Source organism: Ammospiza nelsoni, chromosome 1 (genome assembly GCF_027579445.1).
Source record: "Ammospiza nelsoni isolate bAmmNel1 chromosome 1, bAmmNel1.pri, whole genome shotgun sequence".
Classification (NCBI taxonomy): domain Eukaryota; kingdom Metazoa; phylum Chordata; class Aves; order Passeriformes; family Passerellidae; genus Ammospiza; species Ammospiza nelsoni.
Genome location: NC_080633.1, coordinates 79,851,206 through 79,871,651, shown reverse-complemented (window position 1 = coordinate 79,871,651; position 20,446 = coordinate 79,851,206). Strand labels below are relative to the sequence as shown.

General features: G+C 39.1%; 1 protein-coding gene across 1 annotated transcript in view; it reads left to right on the top strand.

Moving 5' to 3' along the window:
- The window catches only part of TRIO (trio Rho guanine nucleotide exchange factor), a 248,319-nt gene that overhangs the window by 206,506 nt on the left and 21,367 nt on the right, over window positions 1-20,446 (top strand). The window contains exons 35-42 of the mRNA XM_059485968.1: window positions 6,208-6,500; window positions 8,108-8,278; window positions 13,271-13,366; window positions 15,481-15,629; window positions 16,315-16,381; window positions 17,793-17,896; window positions 18,537-18,606; window positions 20,093-20,182. Coding sequence (XP_059341951.1) covers window positions 6,208-6,500; window positions 8,108-8,278; window positions 13,271-13,366; window positions 15,481-15,629; window positions 16,315-16,381; window positions 17,793-17,896; window positions 18,537-18,606; window positions 20,093-20,182 — 1,040 coding nt within the window. The remainder of the gene's footprint in view (window positions 1-6,207; window positions 6,501-8,107; window positions 8,279-13,270; window positions 13,367-15,480; window positions 15,630-16,314; window positions 16,382-17,792; window positions 17,897-18,536; window positions 18,607-20,092; window positions 20,183-20,446) is intronic.

The following is a 20,446-nucleotide window of genomic DNA, read 5'->3' as shown; positions in this document are numbered from 1 at the left end:
TTTTTAATTGCTTGCTGGGCAGTTTAGTATCTCATTAAGAGAAGCTGCAGACTATCTAGCCTCAAGCTTAGAATTCCAGTCTATTTGATGTCAAGATAATCAGCCTTTGATGACGTGGAAGACTTAATTATTGCATCCATGTAAATCAAAGTGCTCTGGACTAGTGCCTGTATCAGTCAAAATCAATATAGATAATTTATTAATCAGGGAACATGTGCTAAGGAGTTGAACTCTTTGTCTATTCATATACTTAAAAGATTACTAACTGGCATTTCAGCATAGTGCATAACTTGAAATAAATGACAAGAAAAGTTTGTTGACCAGAAGTGAAGGCTCTGTTCCACTCCAGACACAAATATGATTGAGGGATTGTCTTCTATGTATTGAGTACTAGCTTTCTGCATTTTGTGATTTTTTTAAAATTATTTTTTAAAGAAACTAGTTTTATGCAAGTTTCACCTACCTTGCAGGTGAAGTCTGTGCTTCCCAAAGGGCATGGTGGAATGCCCTATTTGCAAGGCTGATAATGCTTTAGATACATTGGCTTTAAATAGTAACTGCTGTTATGAGGGCTTTTTTAAAAGTTGAAATACATCTAATGCTTTTTGATGTACATTCCAGTACTGGTTTGCAAAAAATAGGCAGCAAGGATATTTTTAAGAGGATTCCCAGCAGGAGAGAAGTGGAATTCCCAACCCATACAAAATTATCTGAATGGTCTTGGCAGATTGGTAACCTCTTATTCAAAAGCACTTCCCAGGCAGAAACTGCACGTGTACATGACCAAAATAATCCTTGCACTCTTTTTTTTCCATGGCTTCCTCATCTCATGTAATAACAAGTGATCACTGTGTATGCAGGCAGGTTTTTATGAACTTTTGTCATTAGATGCTTGTCAACTCCACCTTGCATATTAAACCTTCAAGTGCATCACTGTAGATTTTTGCTCTCTGTGTTTTGTACCAACAAACAGGCATTTTCCCCAAACACTCATAATGTACCTGCAGCAGATCTTATTGATCAGCTGTTTGGTTGGTTGAATGAGTTTTTGTTCCCTAAAGTCCATGGTGTATGGCAGATCTTCAGTGTCAGAATGTTACCAAGTTTACACCCTGTCAGTGTCAGGGTTACCAAGTTTGCTTTGCTCCACTTTTCAGTCTTTGCTCATCACTGTTTCAGAGTTCAGAGTCTGTGAAATGTTCTTATTTTTTATTTTGGAACATTTTGTGTTTAGAGGTGCAGAGCATCGAGCAGATTTAGTTTGATTCTGTAGGTAAAGGAGCCACGGGTTCCATAGCCCCTTGCAGTAAAACTCAAAAAAACAGCAACATGGAAATAGTTAATATGAAGCAGAGTCTTTCAAGTCATCAACTAGCTTAACATGGCTGATTTATTTTTTAGGGAAAAAAGCAGTTTATTAATCACAGATGTGCATGTTTCTAGTGTTAAAAAAGCTGGGACTAGAATGAGAATTCCCATTTCCCATTTCAAAAATTTGCCTGTTTGTTGGAGGTAACTTTATCTTCTAGTTTGAGGGGGTCAGAACCCATGCTGCCTGCCCTTTAGCTTCAAAAATATATTTATGGACTCTGAGTGAACCCTCTGACCTCACTACCAGAGCAACATATGTGGTTTTTACTTTCAGGGAAATGGCAGTTAAATGCCTTCTTTTCTTATTGTGGCTATGAATTATAAAACAAAGCCCATCCATTAGGACTTTACTTTATTGAACTTTATTGAATTGCAAAACTTTGTCTACTTGAGTGGTTTTATTAAATTCAATGGTTTCTTGTTGGATTGGTGTTGCTGTGTGTGATTACTATATGTGTGTTGGGTTTTTCGTCTCTCCAAGATGTCCATCTGTTTCATTTATCTTTTTTTCTAAAAGGGAGTCTGATTCTCACTAGAAACTTTACTGTACTTGAAACACATTTGGGGTTAGCATACCCCCAAATTTATTCCATCTGTTTTGGTTTTAAAATTCCATGTTGTTCTCAGTTCAATTTTGAATACTCCTTTTTTCCTCTTAGTGTGTCTTAGAGATAAAATATTCTTGAGCAACGCCAGAAAAACAATTTTCTGTGTAGTCACAAAGGAAACAAAGCTGATTTAGTGTAAACAATCCCAAGCATGGTAATCAAACCAAATCTGTATGCCTAATTATATAGATAGAAGTAGTTTATAGTGATGGGACAGGGAGAAATTAGACACTCCCATGGGGCTCTTCTCACAGTGAAGGTGAAAGGTCTTTCTGTGCTCTTGAAAATGCTTGTACTGGATATTGATATTCCCTAATGCTTCGATCTGGCAATGCCTCTACATGGATACATCAACATGGGCACCCGGGTTTTGTACATGACTGCGCTTTAGTATTGTTACTGGGGTCCTGAGGAAACAGATGGGAGTGAGTAAGTGGAAAATCTGGATGCTTGTTGGCTGGGATGAGATGGGAAAATAGATGGTATAGAGTCTCACTGGGAAAATACTGACATGGAATATTTCTAGCGGGTGTTAACTCAGCTATGAGGTTTTAGAGATGTTTTCTGCAAATTTAAGGAAGGGCAAAAAGTCATATCTGATCTTTTAAGAGACCTAGTGGGCTGGTATTCTTTTCAGGTTAACACTGATGACTTTAAATCTCCATTTTTAATGCTCTATTTAATAAAATTTGATCTTTGGGCTGATGCTTTTATAGCAATGAACTATTTTTATTTATTTTAAAAAGAGATATTATCAATGCATACAGGTATCTTAAGGGTGGATTTCAGGAAGGTGGGTCCAGGCTCTTTTTGGTGTCCAGTGACAGGGCAGGGGGCAATGGGCTCAAACTGAAACATAGAAAGGTCAATGTGAATGTGACAAAGAGCTGCTTTACTTTGGGGCTGGCAGAGCACTGAAACGGTTTACTCTGAAAGGTTGTGGAGTCTCCTTCTCAGGAGGTACTTAAAACCTGTCTGGATGCAACCTTATAGACCCTGCAGTGGGCAGGGATTTTCCTTCTCTGAGAGATTTCAGACTTTAAAGAGCAAAGTGGAACAGTGCTATCGTTTCAGTGTACTACTTACATGATGTCCACTTTTGTGATTCCCTGAAGCTCTAATAATACTTCAGTAAGGATTTCATATTTAGTCATGCAGAGAGGAAGATAAGAAGCAGTTACATGCTGCATGCCAAATGAAAACTAATGTTGTGTAGGAGGATACGGCTGAAGTATGTGCTGCAGAACATGTCTGGTTTACATTGTTTTGTCTCTTAGATCCTCTCTGCTTGAGCACAGTCTACTTATTTCTCTGTGCTCTTTTTCCTTCTGCTGCCCACAAACTCTTGGCTGACTTGGGTTAAGAGTTTGGAGTGGTACAGCAGAAGTACAGTCAGACAAAAATAGTTGCCTTCCACAGTTTCAGGGCCTCTGTCCTGCACTGCTTGGTTTTACAAGAAATTCAGTATTTGCTAAGTGTAGCTTGTCAAAAGGATGTGTGAAAATCTGAGGAGGTGGAACACACTTTATAAAAAGAAGGGGTTTATTAACTGGAAGCATGTTACATGCTTAGGAATAGGCACATTTATGTAAAAGTCAATTGTATGCAATCAGTTACTGCACCACCATGCTGCCTTTTTGTTAGAAAGAAATAATTGCAAAGGAAAGAAATGCAACAGATACAAAAATACAAAACAGTACATGGTGGACTTCTGCAAAGGCTTTATTTTTTCTTCTTATGTAAACGAGTGAATGTTCTCTATTTTATTTGTGTGGAAGGAACTTTGTATGAACTGTTATTGAGAGGAAAACTATATACAAATGAAAGAAAAATTTGGCTGAGTAGTTATAACATCTTCAAGCTTGATGTTTTGGAAACAAGGCATTTAGTTTGTTAACTTTAAGAAATCTTAGTCTTTAAGAAACTTACCAAATACACCACCACGATTTTCTCATCTTCTGTAGTCCGCTAGCAGAGTAGCAGAAGGTTATTTATTGAAATACCCATCAGCTGATTTTGCTGTGATTTCTGAAACAAGGCATCTGATAATAATTAAAAATGCATGATGCAGTAAAGATAAGTTTGGTGAAAGAGCAGTCAAACTAAATTCTTACAGAGGTTTTACAGGAGATTGTTTGGATTCCTGTGGAGAGATTGCAGATGGTTGCGAGTTTTGTTTGGAATTTTTTTAATAAGCAGATCGGGGGTTTTTTAATAAAGTAAAAAATCTCTCATGATGTGGATGCTGATGGCTAGGAGGCTTGCTTTTCTTGCATGTGTGCTGAGAACCCTTAAGCAGTAATCCCAGTGTCTTGAGGGATACTCAGATTGAAAGTTGAAAACCATTGTTATAGTTAATTAATTTCTTCCTTATGCTTTCCACTTCAGCAAGAAAATAATGTAGCAGTTCTTAGCACCGCTCTCACAAGATTTAGAGACAAAGACATCTAGTGTTGCTTTGCAGCTGCGTTTTTGCTGATACCCATCACTTAAAGCCTTGAAGCCAGGTTAATGGCGCCATATGAATTCTCCTTACCCATGTGCCCGACAGCTACAGGAGGATAATTCTGCAGGTGTGACTTGGTTTAAAGAGTTAGCAGCTAGCTTGTTAGACTGAAAGTATGCCTTATAAAGTCTGTTTATCTTCAGCTTTGTGGAAACATGATGAAAGTGGTGGTTAACAGCAATTAGTATGTGTGTGCTCATACAGTATAAGCTACAAATGTTCTTGGCATCCGAGCTGATGTATCTGAATGGTGACATGCCATGGGTTTTACTGGAACAGAGAAACATTTTCGTAAACAGCATGATAGATCACATTTTGGATTCCTAGGAGAGGGTGTCCTTTGTGAAACAGCTTGAACATGAAGGAAAAATAAAAAGTCCTATCTTTTTATATCCACATTTTATGTGTCTTTCCCCATCTCCATTCGAAACCATCATTTATACTTAGTGCTCCTTGGAAATGGAACAGCCTCACATATTTGTGTGTGGATCCAAGCATTTGGATGTTTATGATTAAGCGCATTACTACATCAATGTGACCATATTATTCCAGAAAATTCAAACTATCTCTGGTCAGACTGGCAATACACCTCTTAGGGAAAAGCTGCCAGAAGAGGTGACCTGAACATCTGTGTCAAGCTTCAAGAAGGAGCACAAGCACTGCATTGAACTCCCAGCAGTAGAAACATTCAACAAAACATTTTTTATGTCGTCCTTATGTAAACTATCTGCCTGCAAAAGTGCATACACAGGGAGGAAAAAACTCCCATATTTAATAACCTAGGATAGCCTTCCTAGCACACAAGTGGTAGACAATATTTATAAGAGTGGTGCTACAAGAATGTTTCCAGGCCTCCACTTCACCCCCCCAGAAAAGTGTATTTTTAGGAAAAGAGAGTTGCTGGGGGGAACAACATTGTGCTGCATGGGAAGAAAAGAAATCTAGTCTCACACCAGCTAAGCAGTGGGTGTCCATCATAAGTATACAGTCCTGGTCGAGTGACAGGAACCTTGGTGGGAAAGTGTTTTTGACCTCATGCACATTAAACTATGGCTTGAGAAAAGTGTATCCTTTGTTCCATTACAGAACTTCAGGTGTGTCATGCTGAGAACTACTGCTGATCTTGAGATTTCAGCAAGTGGGCTTTTAAACATTGCTATGTGCCTTTTTAAGAAACAAACAAAGCCAAAACTCAGAGGGAATTTAAGCAAAAGACAAGCATTTAACTGTCTTCTGGTTTCTTCTTCCCTCTATCCCAAGGGTAGGAGAAATATATAAATAATGGAAGTAATTGGAGCATTTGTAATTAAATTTGGTGTTTGAAAAATGATGTGCTTATCTCATTGAGGCAATTGTTACCCTTCATCTTTGCTCAAAGCAATAAACATTAAAAGATAAAACAAGCATATCTTCCCATAAAGTTACATGACATATGGAAAGTATAATTCACTATCTAGTAAGTATCAGCAGTGGGAAGTAGAAATTATTGTTGAGGTAGGAACAACTTAATGAAGCTTGGCTGTTCTAAACACATCAGTGGTGCTTATGCGTGGATGGCCATGAACACCTATAGCTGCAGTGTCATTAAAGGCCAGGTTACCTCAAAAAAATTCTCATTGATTTGTCCATAAATTCAATTCCTTATCCATTATTACATACATCCATTTGCCTTGTTTCTCACTTCCTTCAGCTTTAAAGTGCTCCCCTTGTTCTTTTTTCCAGACTCCCTTTCGGTCTCCAGCAATGACGCCAGCCCTCCCGCTTCCGTAACGTCGCTTCAGCCGCACATGATCGGTGCCCAGAGCTCGCCGGGCCCCAAGCGCCCTGGCAACACCTTGAGGAAGTGGCTCACCAGTCCTGTGAGGCGCCTGAGCAGTGGGAAAGCAGATGGGCACGTCAAAAAACTGGCCCACAAGCATAAGAAAAGCAGAGAGGTGCGGAAGAGCGCCGATGCAGGCTCTCAGAAGGACTCCGACGACAGCGCCGCGACCCCACAAGATGAAACTGTTGAAGAGGTGAGTGCTCGAGGCAGCTTCCCAAGACTTGTGTGTATGTTTTCCAGAGAAATAAATGTTGGCAGGTGCAGGTTGTCTCCTCACTTGACTGTCCAGCAGTCAGGAGCGAAGTGTTAGGTGCCCTGTGCTCATCCTGGATCCCTGTACTCTGCACCAGGGACAGTCTGTGCCCTGTGAGAGTGTTAGTGAAGCTCTGTGAAGCACCTATAATTTAAAGAGAGAAACTGGAGAATAAAAAGTTGTCCTTTGGCTTTACTCTCTTACGCTAATTAGTACTCACCTTTACATGTGAGTAAAGGTGCTTCAAGGTCTGGGAATAACCAGGTAATTTTGTATTTCCTTTGCTTTTCTTGTTGAGGGATGAGAGAAGGTGTAGGGAAAGCTGCTTAACTGCTTAAAGCTCTAACTGCACCTTGCATAAGGGTCAGAGCACAGAAAAATTATTGGCTCTACGATGCAGGCCAGTGACCACTAGTCAAATAATATGCATGGCAGTTTTCATTGGAGAGAGGGAAGTTGTAAACTGTTCCAAATTTTACCACCAAGGATGTCTACTGAGGGCTTCCCTTCTTCCCACAAACATCTGCCTCTCCTTCCAAGTCTGGGGCTCTTGTATGAACAAAGCTGGCCTCCAGTTAGGTGCAGACAGGAGCCGAATTCTCTGTTACAAACCCATGGTTCAGGCTGAAATGAATCTGATGTTATTGTTCCAAGGGCACAGCTGGGTGCATGTTATTCCCTTTTATTAGATTGACTCTGACTATTGGTTTTGGTACTTAACCATCCAGAAAAGTGGTCTGAGTTGCCCAATTTTTTATTTATTGCTGCTTTTTTTTTCTTCCTCCCAACATATTTTGCTACACACTTGGAACACTAGTGAAGATCCACAGTAAGTGTAAGGAAAGGGAAGACAGAAGACTTGGCAGCATGATGAATTGAGAGATGTTGGTTAGGAATGAATACTGGCCTCTGACCTTGACAGGCTGTAGAAAGAGACCCTCTGTGCTGCAGTTGTAACATTGTTTTGGCAGTATCTGTTATTCTAAAGTTCTGTGACTGAGGGGAAAAATTTAAGGCCAGTGCCCTAAAGTCAGGAAAAAAAAGTAACCATCTATGCTGTCTTCCTGTAAAGGCAGATAAATTATTCTGTGAGATCAGTACATTAAACTTTGGGTACTTGAAATCAGAGTTCCTTGTGAAGGACAGAAAGGATAATTGATTAAATATTTCATGTTGTAATAGAGTTTTTTATGTCCTCCAGAAGTCTTGCTGTGATACAGAGCAGAGCAAGATACATATTTCAGAGAGATACAGACTTCTCTTTGCAGAACTGAACTTGGAGAACAAATATGGCTTTCATAACACTTTCCTGTAGTAAATTTCAGCTGAATGTCTTTTTCTTAGTATTTGAATTCTTTTGCTTTTACCAGACGTTGAACACTGTCTTTGGCATCTTCATTTTCCCCCTCTGTTAAGGAGTGTTTGAAGGAGCATCTTGACTTGTTGGGAGAGGGCTGAAACTACAGAATAGTCTTCAAATGAGCATGTGATAACAAGCTTCATGCTGCTGAGATAACAGAGCTTGAACATCTTGATGTTGTTTACAGAGGGGTCGGAACGAGGGGCTGAGCAGTGGCACTCTCTCCAAGTCATCCTCTTCAGGCATGCAGAGCTGCGGGGAGGAGGAAGGCGAAGAGGGAGCAGATGCTGTGCCACTGCCTCCTCCCATGGCAATCCAGCAGCACAGTCTGCTCCAGCCCGACTCGCAGGATGACAAGGTAGGAGCAGGACTGGGGGAGGCTTCGCACGATGAGATAACCTCTGCTTGCACTAATCTTTCTTCTCTTCCAAAGGTCTCAAAAGTGTACGTAATACAGCTTCATGGTGGACAGAAGAAATCACTTTTGCACTCTAGACAACTTTAAAAGGGTGTTCTATGATGAGAGCATGAATTAAATCCTTCTCTATTTTAAAAGTACAAGTGTAGAAATGTTTCTGCTAGCACTTTAAATGTGGAAATGAGCTGCTTTGTGTGCTCATAGGATGGTTTACATCACTTTGGCTGATGCCATATTTAGTGATTAGAGTCTAATTGTTGTATAATCATACCTTTTCTTTTTCTTGGTTTTTATTGGGTTTTTTTTGGGGGGCAGGGAGAGGGAAGGTGGGGAGGCCTAAGAGAAAGGAATTACCAAATAAGGGTAATAATTGTCATGGCTTAACCCCAGCAACAGCTAAGCCCCACACACTGTGGGGCGAATCAGGCACCGAATCAGGCGAATCCCTTGGGAGAATCAAAGGGAAAGAGTGAAGAAACTCTTGGGTTGAAATAAAGGTAGTTTAATAGGTAAAGCAAAAGTCATGCACACAAGCAAGGCAGAGCAAGGAGTTCATTCACCAGTTCCCATAGACAAGCAGGTGTTCAGCCAGCTCCTGGAGAGCAGGGCTCCATCACGTGTAGCTGTGGCTTGGGAAGATAAACGCCATTGTTCCAAATGTCCTCCCTTTCCTTTTTCTTACCCCCAGCTTTATATGCTGAGGATGATGCCATATGGTCTGGAATATCCCTGTGGTCAATCAGGAGGCAGCTGTCCTGACTCTGTCCCCTCCCAGCTCTTTGTGCCCCCCAATTCTTATTGCTGGTGGGGTGGAGTGAGAAGTAAAAAAGGCGTTGGTGCTGTGTGAGCTCTGCTCAGCAATAGCTAAAACAACCCTGAGATATCAGCACTGCTTCCAGCACAAATCCAAAACATGGCCCCATACCAGCTACTGTGAAGAAGTTTAACTCTGTTCCAGGCAAAACTGGCACACAATCCATCTGTTTTTCACAAACAAAGGCAATTAAAGTTGACGGTAAAAATTTCGCACCGGTAGTAAAACTTTGGATGTAGGTAGTAACTGCATGAAGCAAATCTTGATCTGTTTTTCTTTAATGTTATGATGATCATACATTGTGAGAGAGTTTATTTCAATTTTGAGCTGAGATCAGACATTTAAGGGACAAGTATCAGGTCTGGAAATAGAGGGGTTTAAAATGGAAATAACTGGGACTTGTGCAGCAAATATGTGCATTGTTTTCTTGCCATTTTGCTCCTTAAAATTTTTAATTTTTTTAAAATTGTAATCTACAGCACTGAATATTGTTAGTGAATTCTGAGATTGCTTGTTGTCTGTTCTCAGTGGTGCCGATGCTATTCTTAACTTTAGTGGATCTTATTTATTTTTTCTTTCTTTTTTTTTCCTTTTAAAAACACTGCCTTTCAGTGGGAATCTTACTCCTTCCTGAAGCTGTTGTTTGTAGGGTCAAAATTATTATAATGTGCATGTATTCAATTCCTACAGGCTTTCTGATTTGACAAAGTATAACATACAAGTTGAACAGTTAATATATTGGGAAATATTCCTGAAACGAAACAAGCAAAAATAGGCAGCCTTCAAAGCTGAGAGAATGTTATCTTGCTAAAACAATCTCAGTTTTAGATTTAGAAATAAGATGAAAATAATGTTGGTGAAAATATGTCTAAGCTCTTGCTGATGAGCTGCCATATTTGCCTGTTCCTTCAGTGACAGAAAACAACTGATATACAAATATTATAACAAGTTTTCCACAGAAAAATTAATTTGGTTATAGACTTCTTTACATAGCAAGAACACTTACGTGAAGGGATATGTTTGTAAGCTAATGTCTGTATATTTCTGGTTCAAAGTCAGACCTGTACTACAGTAGAGAAAGACTCTAAGTACCTTTCCATCTCCAATTTTATTTTCACTGCTGTTGTGGTTTAAATCCAGCCAGCCACCAAGCACCACCCAGCTGTTTGCATACTCCCCTGCCAGTGGGATCAGGGAGAGAATGGGTCAAGTAAAGACAGAAAACATGTGGATTGAGGTTAAGCAAAAGCCATGCACACAAGCAAAGTTAAACAAGGAATTAATTCACTGCTTCCCATGGTCAGGCAGGTGTTCAACAATTGCCAGGGGAGCAGGCCCCCATCAGGTGTAACAGTGACTTGGGAAGACAAATACCATCATTCCAAATGTCCCCTCCTTCCTTCCACTTTATACACTGAGCATGGTGTCACATAGTCTGGAATATCCCTTTGCTCAGTTTGGGTCACCTGTCCTGGTGAGACCCCTTGGTGTCTCCTCCCAAGCAGCCCCAGCTTCCTCACCAGCAGGACAGTGCAAAAAAGCAGAAAAGGCCTTGGCTCTGTGTGAGCCCTGCTCAGCAATAACAAAAACATCTCCATGTTATCAACACTTTTTTTAGCACAAATCCAAAATGCTGCCCCATTCCAGCCGCTGTGAAGAAAATTAGGTGTACCCCAGCCAAAACCAGCACAACTTGTTAAAAGGTTAACATGCACCCACATCAGTAAATGCATGTTGGGGCAGTTTTTAAAGTAGGTGAAACTACATTTAGAGAGACTTCAGAGAAGTTAAAACTTTATAAAGTTAAAATTATATCATAATTATTAATATAAAATTATACCAAAATTATTTCCATAATTTTTCAAAGCGTGTAAATAGGGATTCTTCTGCAATATGTTGTTATTATGCAATATTTACCCTTCATGGTGGGAGGCAAAAGGTCCCCTCATGGGGCATCCTGGGAGGTTGTGTGCCTCCCTGAAGTCCACACACCACCAACTTCTAGCACCTAAAGTAAATGCTTTGTTGGAACACAGAAGTGAGAAGCCAGAGCAAAGTTTTACCCAGGAGAAGGTATTTGGCTCTCTTGATAGAGTTACTGATTAATAAAAGGCTTGCAAACAAGTTCCCAGTTGTCTGTCTTCTGGGTGGAGTCCTTCTTCACATTCCTGCCATGCTGGGTGGTTTCTTGGGCTGCTCAGCTACTCCAGATCTCAAGGAATGTCTCCTCCTTTCTGTGACCTCAGAGGCTTGGCGTTCCTCTCTGCCTCCCGGCCAGCATTTCTTCCTCTCCAGAGCTCCTGCTCAGTGCTGAAAACTCCCTGTTTTCTGGGTTTCTCCTTTCCAGCCTGCTGTGGGCTCCTAGCAGCACCTCATACCTGCATGAGCTCAGTTGCTCCCTCCAGCTTTTCCATCTTTTTTGGGCAAGGGATGTGTTCTGTTCCCAGAGTACATCATCAGGAAAGTCACCAAGGAGTTTTATGTATGCAGCTCCTTCTTTTTCAGACTATATGTGATATAACCACAGGCACTGGAAATCACAGTTCTGAAGTTTTATTTCACATCCCACATACCCCAACAGAGCAATAAAAGAGACCATAACCAGAACCTGATTTCAACACTGACAGTTGTTTTTTAAGAGTAAGCTGAGCTCTGCACCCAAAGTGGAAACCTACAAGCAGGCACAGCTGTGGAAAACCTGGTCCACAGTCAGATGTCAGGAGCATGTAAATTGCCTAAAAGACAGGCCAGCTTGTGGGATTGCTCCGTTTTTAGTGTGCATGCAAACATCATGTGTTAGGCCATGCTGATTTGTCTAACAGCACTAAATAACACAACCATTTTCTCCCCTAAGAGCTCATCTGCACACTAAATGCATTCTTTCATTCAGCAGAATCATTGCGCACGTCATGGATTTGCAATTGGTGGCAATTTAAAAGTTGTTTGCATTTAATTTTTGGATAAGCAGTATTAAAAGTTTCAAGATCAGCTGTGTTAATATGAAACTAATTATTTTTGCTTTTTGTTTTCTCTTTTTGTAAATTCTGATGCAGCATTATGTTGACTTGTGTTCTGTCTCTGCTTTGGCTCAGTTCCCCTATCTTTCCGTTTAAAGTTATCTGTATTTCCTTTGCTTACCCAGCCCCTGTTTTCCTTTCCAAATAAGGCCAATACAAGGCAAACTACCTAAAATCTGTGTATTCTTTTTTTTTTTTTGTATGTGTGTTTACTTATGGGGAGTCTTGCTACACCCATGCTTGATTTGAACAGAACCTCTTGTGTTGAGTCATTATTTGTGCCGTTTCTTTGTCTGGTTTGTTGGAAACGTTTGCAGGACAGCTTGCCCTGTGCTGCATGATGCTCACTGTGCTGTTCGTAATATGAAGTACAGTTCATATTACACCCTGTTTCCACTTTCCAGTTACTAAATGATAAATGTAATATGCAAACAACTCTGTTTGCAAATTACTGAGGCTGAATTTAATGGCCTTCTCCCAGAATCCTTTACTGTGAACACCTTTTACCTTCAGTTGTATCTATAAACTGGCATTTTATAGCTTATGAGGCCAGAGATCTTCTGTGCTCTACACATACCATTGGGAAAAATGGATGGCACAAGGAATGGTGAGCTCAATTTCCCATCTGAATCTGGGCAATATACTCCAGCTCTTTTAGAAAAGTAAATGCCCCTGAGTTACTGGTGTATATTTTCTTAACATAATAATGCTTCCTCCTTTATTTCAAGTCTTCTTGATTTCTCTTAGTGTTCTTCAGTTGTTGCTTTGTTTAAGCAGCAACAACATAGGTTAACAAACTGTTGTCCATTGGGTCAGCTGAGGCAATTTTCATAGCTATTTGCCAGGAATTATCAGCAATTATATTTCTTCAACTTCTATTGCATGTAGGAACAGGAATTTTTATCCCAGCATTTAACTTCTGTGGGGTTTACTTGAAACTTCCAACTCCGACTGCTCAGGTTGGAAGGGAGGATCTTAGTGCTATATGGCACTGACAGTACATGTCAGGTACCTTTGTCTGACAGAGAAGCGAAGTCTCTTGATCATTGGGCAAGAACTGGGCTAACTCTGGGATTCTCCTTCCTTTGTGTCCTTGCACAGACATCTTCTCGATTGCTGGTGCGGCCGACAAGCTCCGAGACGCCCAGTGCTGCAGAACTCGTCAGTGCCATTGAAGAGCTCGTCAAAAGTAAAATGGTGAGACTGACCAGCAGGTGCACAGGTCTAAACAACTCGTGTCTTCAAGTCCCAGCTTGCTATTCAAAGAAAACCTGCATGTTTTACATTGACTTGTAAAATTTGCTGTTTCACAAGTCGCTTTGTGGGTTGATGTATGGGGTCATTTTGTACACACTCTCTTTTGTAAAAAAGCGTTTGCTGAGTAGGTAAATAGCAATGTAAAGGAGCAAAAAGTAATAAATAAGAGGAAGACAGGAAATGGTGCAAAATCTAATAAGTATGTCCTGTTTGTCAAAATAAAATTTCTTATTAGTAGAATTAATGCAAAGACCCAGGGTCTTAGACTAAAAGACCTTTATGAGAAGAATCCCTGAAACTAAATTTATTGCAAATTTTTTGAGGTTAGCAGTAAAGCAGGTAACCCTAATGACAGAAATATTTATGTTACCTGGTCGTTCTTCAGGCAACATGATACTGAAGAAATGAGTAAGAGAGTAAAGGGATCATTTTGCATGTCAGTGCCTCCATCTTTGCTAACAAATTAAGTAGGAGGAATTTGTGTCAGCTTTTTTTAGTTTTCTATGTTTTACATTTTCCGTGTTTCTGAAGATTGTCATTGACACGTTTTAAAGTTTTCGTGTTTCTGAAGATTCTCATTATATGCCTAATTCCAGGAAGGTCCTTTGTAATCGAAATCCAGCTTGACCCAGTCTGGGAAAAACTTCTCTGGCTAGCCCTATTTGAGATTGGACTGTATAGTCTCAAGAGGTCCCTCTGCAATTCTGGATTTCCTCAAAACATTTAAATACAGCTTTTGCAGCATAGCCCCTCTTGGGCTTAATAGGAAGTGCCTTTGTGAAAACTGCAAAGAATTGCAGCATGGCAGCCCCATGTGGTTGATATTTTCCAGGTTCATTGTAAATTGAAGAAGCTTTAACTTTCAGACCTAGAAATCTTATTTTCTGTTCTCATGTAATTTTCAGAGAAAATTACATTATTGCATAAAATAATTACTGTACTCTCTTGGGTATTAACTTTGCTTTTTACTTTTCTTACACCAGCAGGATGAATACAAAGTAATCTATGGGGAAATTCAACAGTCTTTTGTAAATGGAAAGTTAGGTAGTCCATACAACACCATGTGTCTTTCAGGCTGCCTAGCAGTGGGTAGAACTTAATGATCCATGCATAAAGTCCTTGCAGGAGATGTTCTCATTGCACAGTTTAGCCAAAGTTCAGCTTCCCCTGGGTTTTGGGCTAGTAGTATCATTATTGGTTTTTACTTTTTGTGAGGAAAGAAAATAGATTATAGCTCAACCCCACCCTGGTGAAGTAAATGTGCCTTGCAATAAGGCTCTGTCACATGCAAGGAAAATGTGATACATAGCTGTAGCTTGATCCAAGATGATGGGCTTGAATTAAAACAATCCAATGAATACTTCATAGAAGATGTTCATATTATTTCCTCCTATGGCTTCTTCATCTTTTATACAAACAGAAGCCTGTGGAGTCTATGCAAGGAGATAGTGTATCTAGAAGAGGATACAGGGACTTTTTTCCTAGGATCTGAACAAGCTCATAAACAACATTGGCAGTGTAGAAGTCATTATTTTCTTCACAGAGATGCTATTTTGGTTTTTATTAAGATAACCAAAACGTCTGACAGAGAACACCACTTCTCTTGAGTTAAAAATGTAACATCATAAAAATCTCCTTTAAAGTTGTCCCATTTATTGTTGAAAGTAACTTGTAAATGCCAGAAGTCAAATATGACAAATACATTTTAATCCCTGGCTATGAGGACACGTTTATGCCACTCCCACCACAGAAGTATTTGCATCCTGAGCAGGAGAGTCCGACTTTTAGCCATTGCTGCTCAAACCAGTTCAGCTCCTTTATTTTCGTGTGAAGGGAAGACTGTCATTTCAAATGTGCTTCTCAAATATGCTTCAAAGGCTCAGTTGTCATGGAAAGCCACATTGTTGCCTGGTTTCCTGGAGGCTTGTGACTTGCATTGCCAAGAGACATAAAAGTAATTGATCTCCCATAGATTGCTATTCATCAGCTTGCAATGTCTCTTGTGAATAAAGGAGAAATCAATCATTGTTGCTGACTCTGGAATACCTTCCCAGGCTCTGGAGGACCGTCCAAGTTCCTTGTTGGTAGATCAAGGTGACAGCAGCAGTCCATCCTTCAACCCTTCAGATAACTCCCTTCTATCCTCCTCGTCACCCATAGATGAGATGGAGGAAAGGAAATCCAGCTCCTTAAAAAGACGACAGTAAGACCAGTTTTTTTCAGTTTTCCTTTTTTTTTTTTTAATGCTTATTTTGAGCTGGCAGCAGAAGCTGTTAGTCTGAAAATGAGAGGACTTGGATTATATGTCAAGCATGTGGTCACATTTCTCTGTGACATTCAATCTGTGATTTTTAATTCTGGTCATACCTGTATTTGACTTCTGCTGCTTGTCACTCTCATTTATTTGGGAAGGTGCTGATCTTTAAATGTCCAAATGTCTATTAGACTTGAAAATAATGGTCATTCCCTTCATTCTATTCCAACCCATGCTTAATTTCTTTTTGTAGTAGTAAACTGTTACCATGGTAGAATAAAAACATGCCTGGTTTCAAATTATTTAAACTTGTGTGTGGAAATAACCGTCCGTATAGCTAAGAGTCTCCAGACCAAAGACATAATAGCATTTTATTTTAAACAATAGTTCAGTGTTTAATTTTAATGTCATGTTTTTTTAAACATCTGACTTTAGATAAACAGAAGCAAGCCTTGTCCAGTTTCAAAGTCAAAGCAATATCTTGCTAAGAACCAATGTACATTAATTCTTCCATTTCAGTTCTGTCTATCAAACATATATGACTGCAAATGTTGAAAAAGTTGTATGCTATTAATCCTCTGGAAAAATCTAGTTCATTTTTTAATATTTGTTCACCTTTTTCCTTCCACTGTAGCTATGTCTTACAGGAATTAGTGGAGACAGAGAGAGATTATGTGCGAGATCTGGGCTATGTAGTTGAGGTATGATGGTTTTAATCCTCTTGATTTCTTCTTTTTCTTTAAATGTGTTACTAACCAGCTATGCAGCTTGAACCTCACTATGTTTTTCAAAAAGATACACAGGAAGAGACTAAAAATGTGAAAGTTTACCTTCTGAGTTTTCCCTCCTGTAAGCTTTTAATGTATGAAAATGCTACATCACATTTTACTCCTTTTTCCTGTTACTGTGTTCACCTTGTTCTTTTGAGGAGTCTAGTTCTTTGTCCTTTTTTTTTTTTCCCCAATTCCCCAACTGCTGGCCTAATGTTACCCTAGTAGATAGTGGGTTTATTTAGCACATCTAAATTATAAAAAAAAAACCCAAAAAATGTACCTCAGCATACAGAGCAGCTATCCAAGATTTGAAAGTCCTCCATCCTCTCCTACCACTAGGATTCTCTTAGACTTCCTAGCTTCCCCTGCTGTAAAATGAGATAACATCACATATCTCCCCTCAGTCTGAAGCTACCAACAAAATGCATTTGGAAGAGTAGAAAGAATGAGCATGACAGTAAATTTTGGCCTAATAAAGTTTAATGATTAAACTCTGTTTTGGAGGCAGGGAGGGAAAGAAAGATCAGCATTGTGATAGTGTTTTTACAGAATTAAAAGGGTGCATTAGGAATCTGAATAAATGTGTTTTTGTAAATAATAACATAATTTCTGATGAAAATGCTGGACATCAAAACGTACACTTGGCAAACCAAAACCAGGCCTGGTTATTAAGGAATAGAGCTACCTGGGTGGGGGAAAAAAGAAGTAATAGTATTACATTAATATTACAAAATGTAAAAACACTCCCAGTCTAACTATATGGTAGAATTGCTCAGTGAGACAGCTGTGTAGACACCAAAACTAAGACAGGACTATGGGGAAAATGTAAGAGGAACTTTACTGCAGTGAGAATTCTTGCTAAAGGAATTGATTTTTATTTTTTTGTCTTTGGTTTGCTCATACTGCAAGCAGTAGTCCATGGAGTGCAGTCCCATGGGCAGTTTCCTCCTCAGTGCACGTTGGTGTGGGGTTAGTGTGAGTGGAATAAGAGACACAGAGCAAAGCAGCACAGGAGGCACTTCAATGGCTCTGACATTTCAGGCAGTAAGGAGAAGGGCTGTGGAAGTTTCCTTTGTGCTTCGAGCCTGTTCACGCAGGCTAAATTAGACAGAGTGAATTAATTTTTCTAGCACTGTTGTGTAGACAGCCTCACTTCAATTTGTGATACTTTGTGTCTGTGCTTTATATTATGCTGTGTTATAGGAGAGTTTTCTGGTTTGGCTTTGTGTCCCAAGCAGTTGTCGCCATTGGACATCTTCTGGGAAAAGGGGCATTAGAAGACAACTTGTTTTTATTTTAAGTAGGAATGTTCACAGTGGATTCACTTGGACTGTTGCAGGGTTATATGGCACTTATGAAGGAAGATGGTGTACCTGATGATATGAAAGGCAAAGACAAGATTGTATTTGGAAACATACACCAGATTTATGACTGGCACAGAGAGTACGTATTGTACCTAAAAAGTATTAGATTGACTTTAGGAATTATTTCCTCAGATATTCAGATACAAGGTAAATGAAATTGGTTTTGTGCTTTGAGTTGTAGGAAATGTAACTTCAGCTTACAAATGTTGGTGTGGAGATTCGCTTTAAAGAACAATGCATGTGTATATATAGATTTAGATATATGTGTATATATATATATATATATATATATATATATATATATAAAAATACTTCATCTGAGGATCTCTTATATTGACATAACTTTGTATATTACTTTTTTTCTAACGATGCAGTCTTAAGAATTTGTTAGGCATGGTTAGCAAGGCAATATTAGCATCTCAAGCATTCAGATTAGGAAGAGTAAAGCTTTCAATCAATATATATGAAATTTAATAATTTTATTAGTGAATGCCAGGTGTTTTTTTCATCTTGGCATGGATTCAACATGTCCTTTTAAAAAGCTATGTTGAAATATTACACTGTTAACCATTGTCAGCTTGGACATACCTTAATATCCAATGCTGCTGACAGGGGATACCAAAGTGTCTTGCCTTGCAGTAAGACCACTTTGCCTTGCAATTACCTGTTACTATAATGTGTGATGTCAGAAAAAAAGTGTTTATTCTGTTTATGTTCAGCTTCTTTTTAGGAGAGTTGGAGAAGTGCCTTGAAGATCCAGAAAAGCTGGGATCCCTGTTTGTTAAACATGTAAGTACAAGTGTCTCTTTTGGCAAACTCTATTGCTGCTACTGGCCAACATGATTGACTATTAAGTACAACACAGTTAAGAAAGTGCTGTACAATGTTCTTCACCTGTAAAAGGTGGACAGATAGCTTTTAAGAGCTTAAATAGAAGTAGTAAATGTTTTAGTCTTTGTCCCCAGTAACTTCCTGTGGAGAGGGAACATGGATGTGGACCCCCTTTCTCTATTCAGTTACACTTTGGTGCAAGGGAATCATTATTTCACATGACACCTGCCTTCTAATCCCAGGTATCCGTGCAATAGCATGGAATATAAGAAATAAAAATAGGAAAGAGGCTCATTCTTCTTCCAGTTTGAGTGTGTTCTAGTTCTGTATCCTTTCTCCTTATGGGAATTTGTCACTGGCAAAGTGAGAAACCTGTAGGAAGTAGCTCTCCCTGTTTCTGATTGCTGTTTTACTTTCTCCTGGTATTATTTGTAATTAAATTGTCTTTGAAAGGCACCTTTACCACTCCAGATGGAAAGGCAAGCTGTGATGCTATTACAGCATCCTCTAGCAAAACCCTACCAGCTAGAACACAATGATTCAGTTCCTGTTCTTAATCTGTGTCCTGTGGCCTTTCCAATCTCCATCTTATTTTTTCATTTCTTTCTTACCATTTATCTTCACTGGTCAGTACTCTGTAAGTCTCTGGGAAGCAAAGCCTCTAACCCCAAACAAATCCTAGCAAAGTGATAGGAAAGATTTTGGAGTAGGTATGTCTGTATTTCTTAACATGCAATGTCAGTAATCAAGAATAAATCTTAAAAGGCAGAAGCTGTTTCCTCTCTTTTTCTGTTGCTTTGGTGTTAAAAGCATGTGCACAAGATAAAGGATCAGAGTTAAAAAAATGCTAGTGCTTGCATTTCCAGGCTTCATCACCTACATCCCCATCCAAACTCCAGTAGGACAGCCAATATTAAATAAAAGACATGAAAGTTTTCTCCTGTTTTATACATGTAATCAGGAGAAGGTAATTATTCTAATAAATTTCAATAATAATCACATTATTAAAATAGAATAAAAAGTAGTATCTTTCAAAGGCTCCATTACAGAGTCACGAACTGGGTAAGGTTGGAATGGATCACTGTGGGGTCATCTTGTCAAACCTTCCATGGCTCTTGGTGAAAGAAAAATAGAACCATTTTCATGCTTAACTTTGTTGTGGGACCTGCTGAGTTATCATCTCTGAACACCTGTCATTCAGGAGGATTTATAGCGATGGGAATTTTTTTCACTTGTGTTGCCTTTCTAAAATCATAATGATGTTCCCAAATAGATGTGTTTTCAGGTCTGTAATTTCTGCATATGTAACTGCTTCTTTTCCTTTAAGGGGTCTTTTTAAGTTCATGCATATAAATTGCCATACTTCTTAAAATGATACTCCATTTTAATCTGTCACGTATTTTTCTTGATAATGATGTATCATTTTGTGTCTTTGTTCCTATAGGAGAGAAGGTTGCACATGTACATAGTTTACTGCCAAAACAAACCAAAGTCTGAGCACATTGTCTCAGAATACATTGATACGTTTTTTGAGGTAAGTTCATGAGAGGGGATATATGAGGTGAAGGATTATCAAATCTGTTAATCAAACCAGAAAAAAAAAAAACAAAAAAACAAATGCAGCAGATATTGTTGTTAATGTTTTAAATTGCAATTTCTTGCCATTTCTGTTCTGATTTCTCAAATCTAATACAGACTCCTAGAGATGAAAACTAAAGGTTAAGTATAAGATATTAATTAATCAGTAGAGTCTTATCCTTAATTGCCTTAGCCCAGGTAGTTACCAGTGCATTTTATA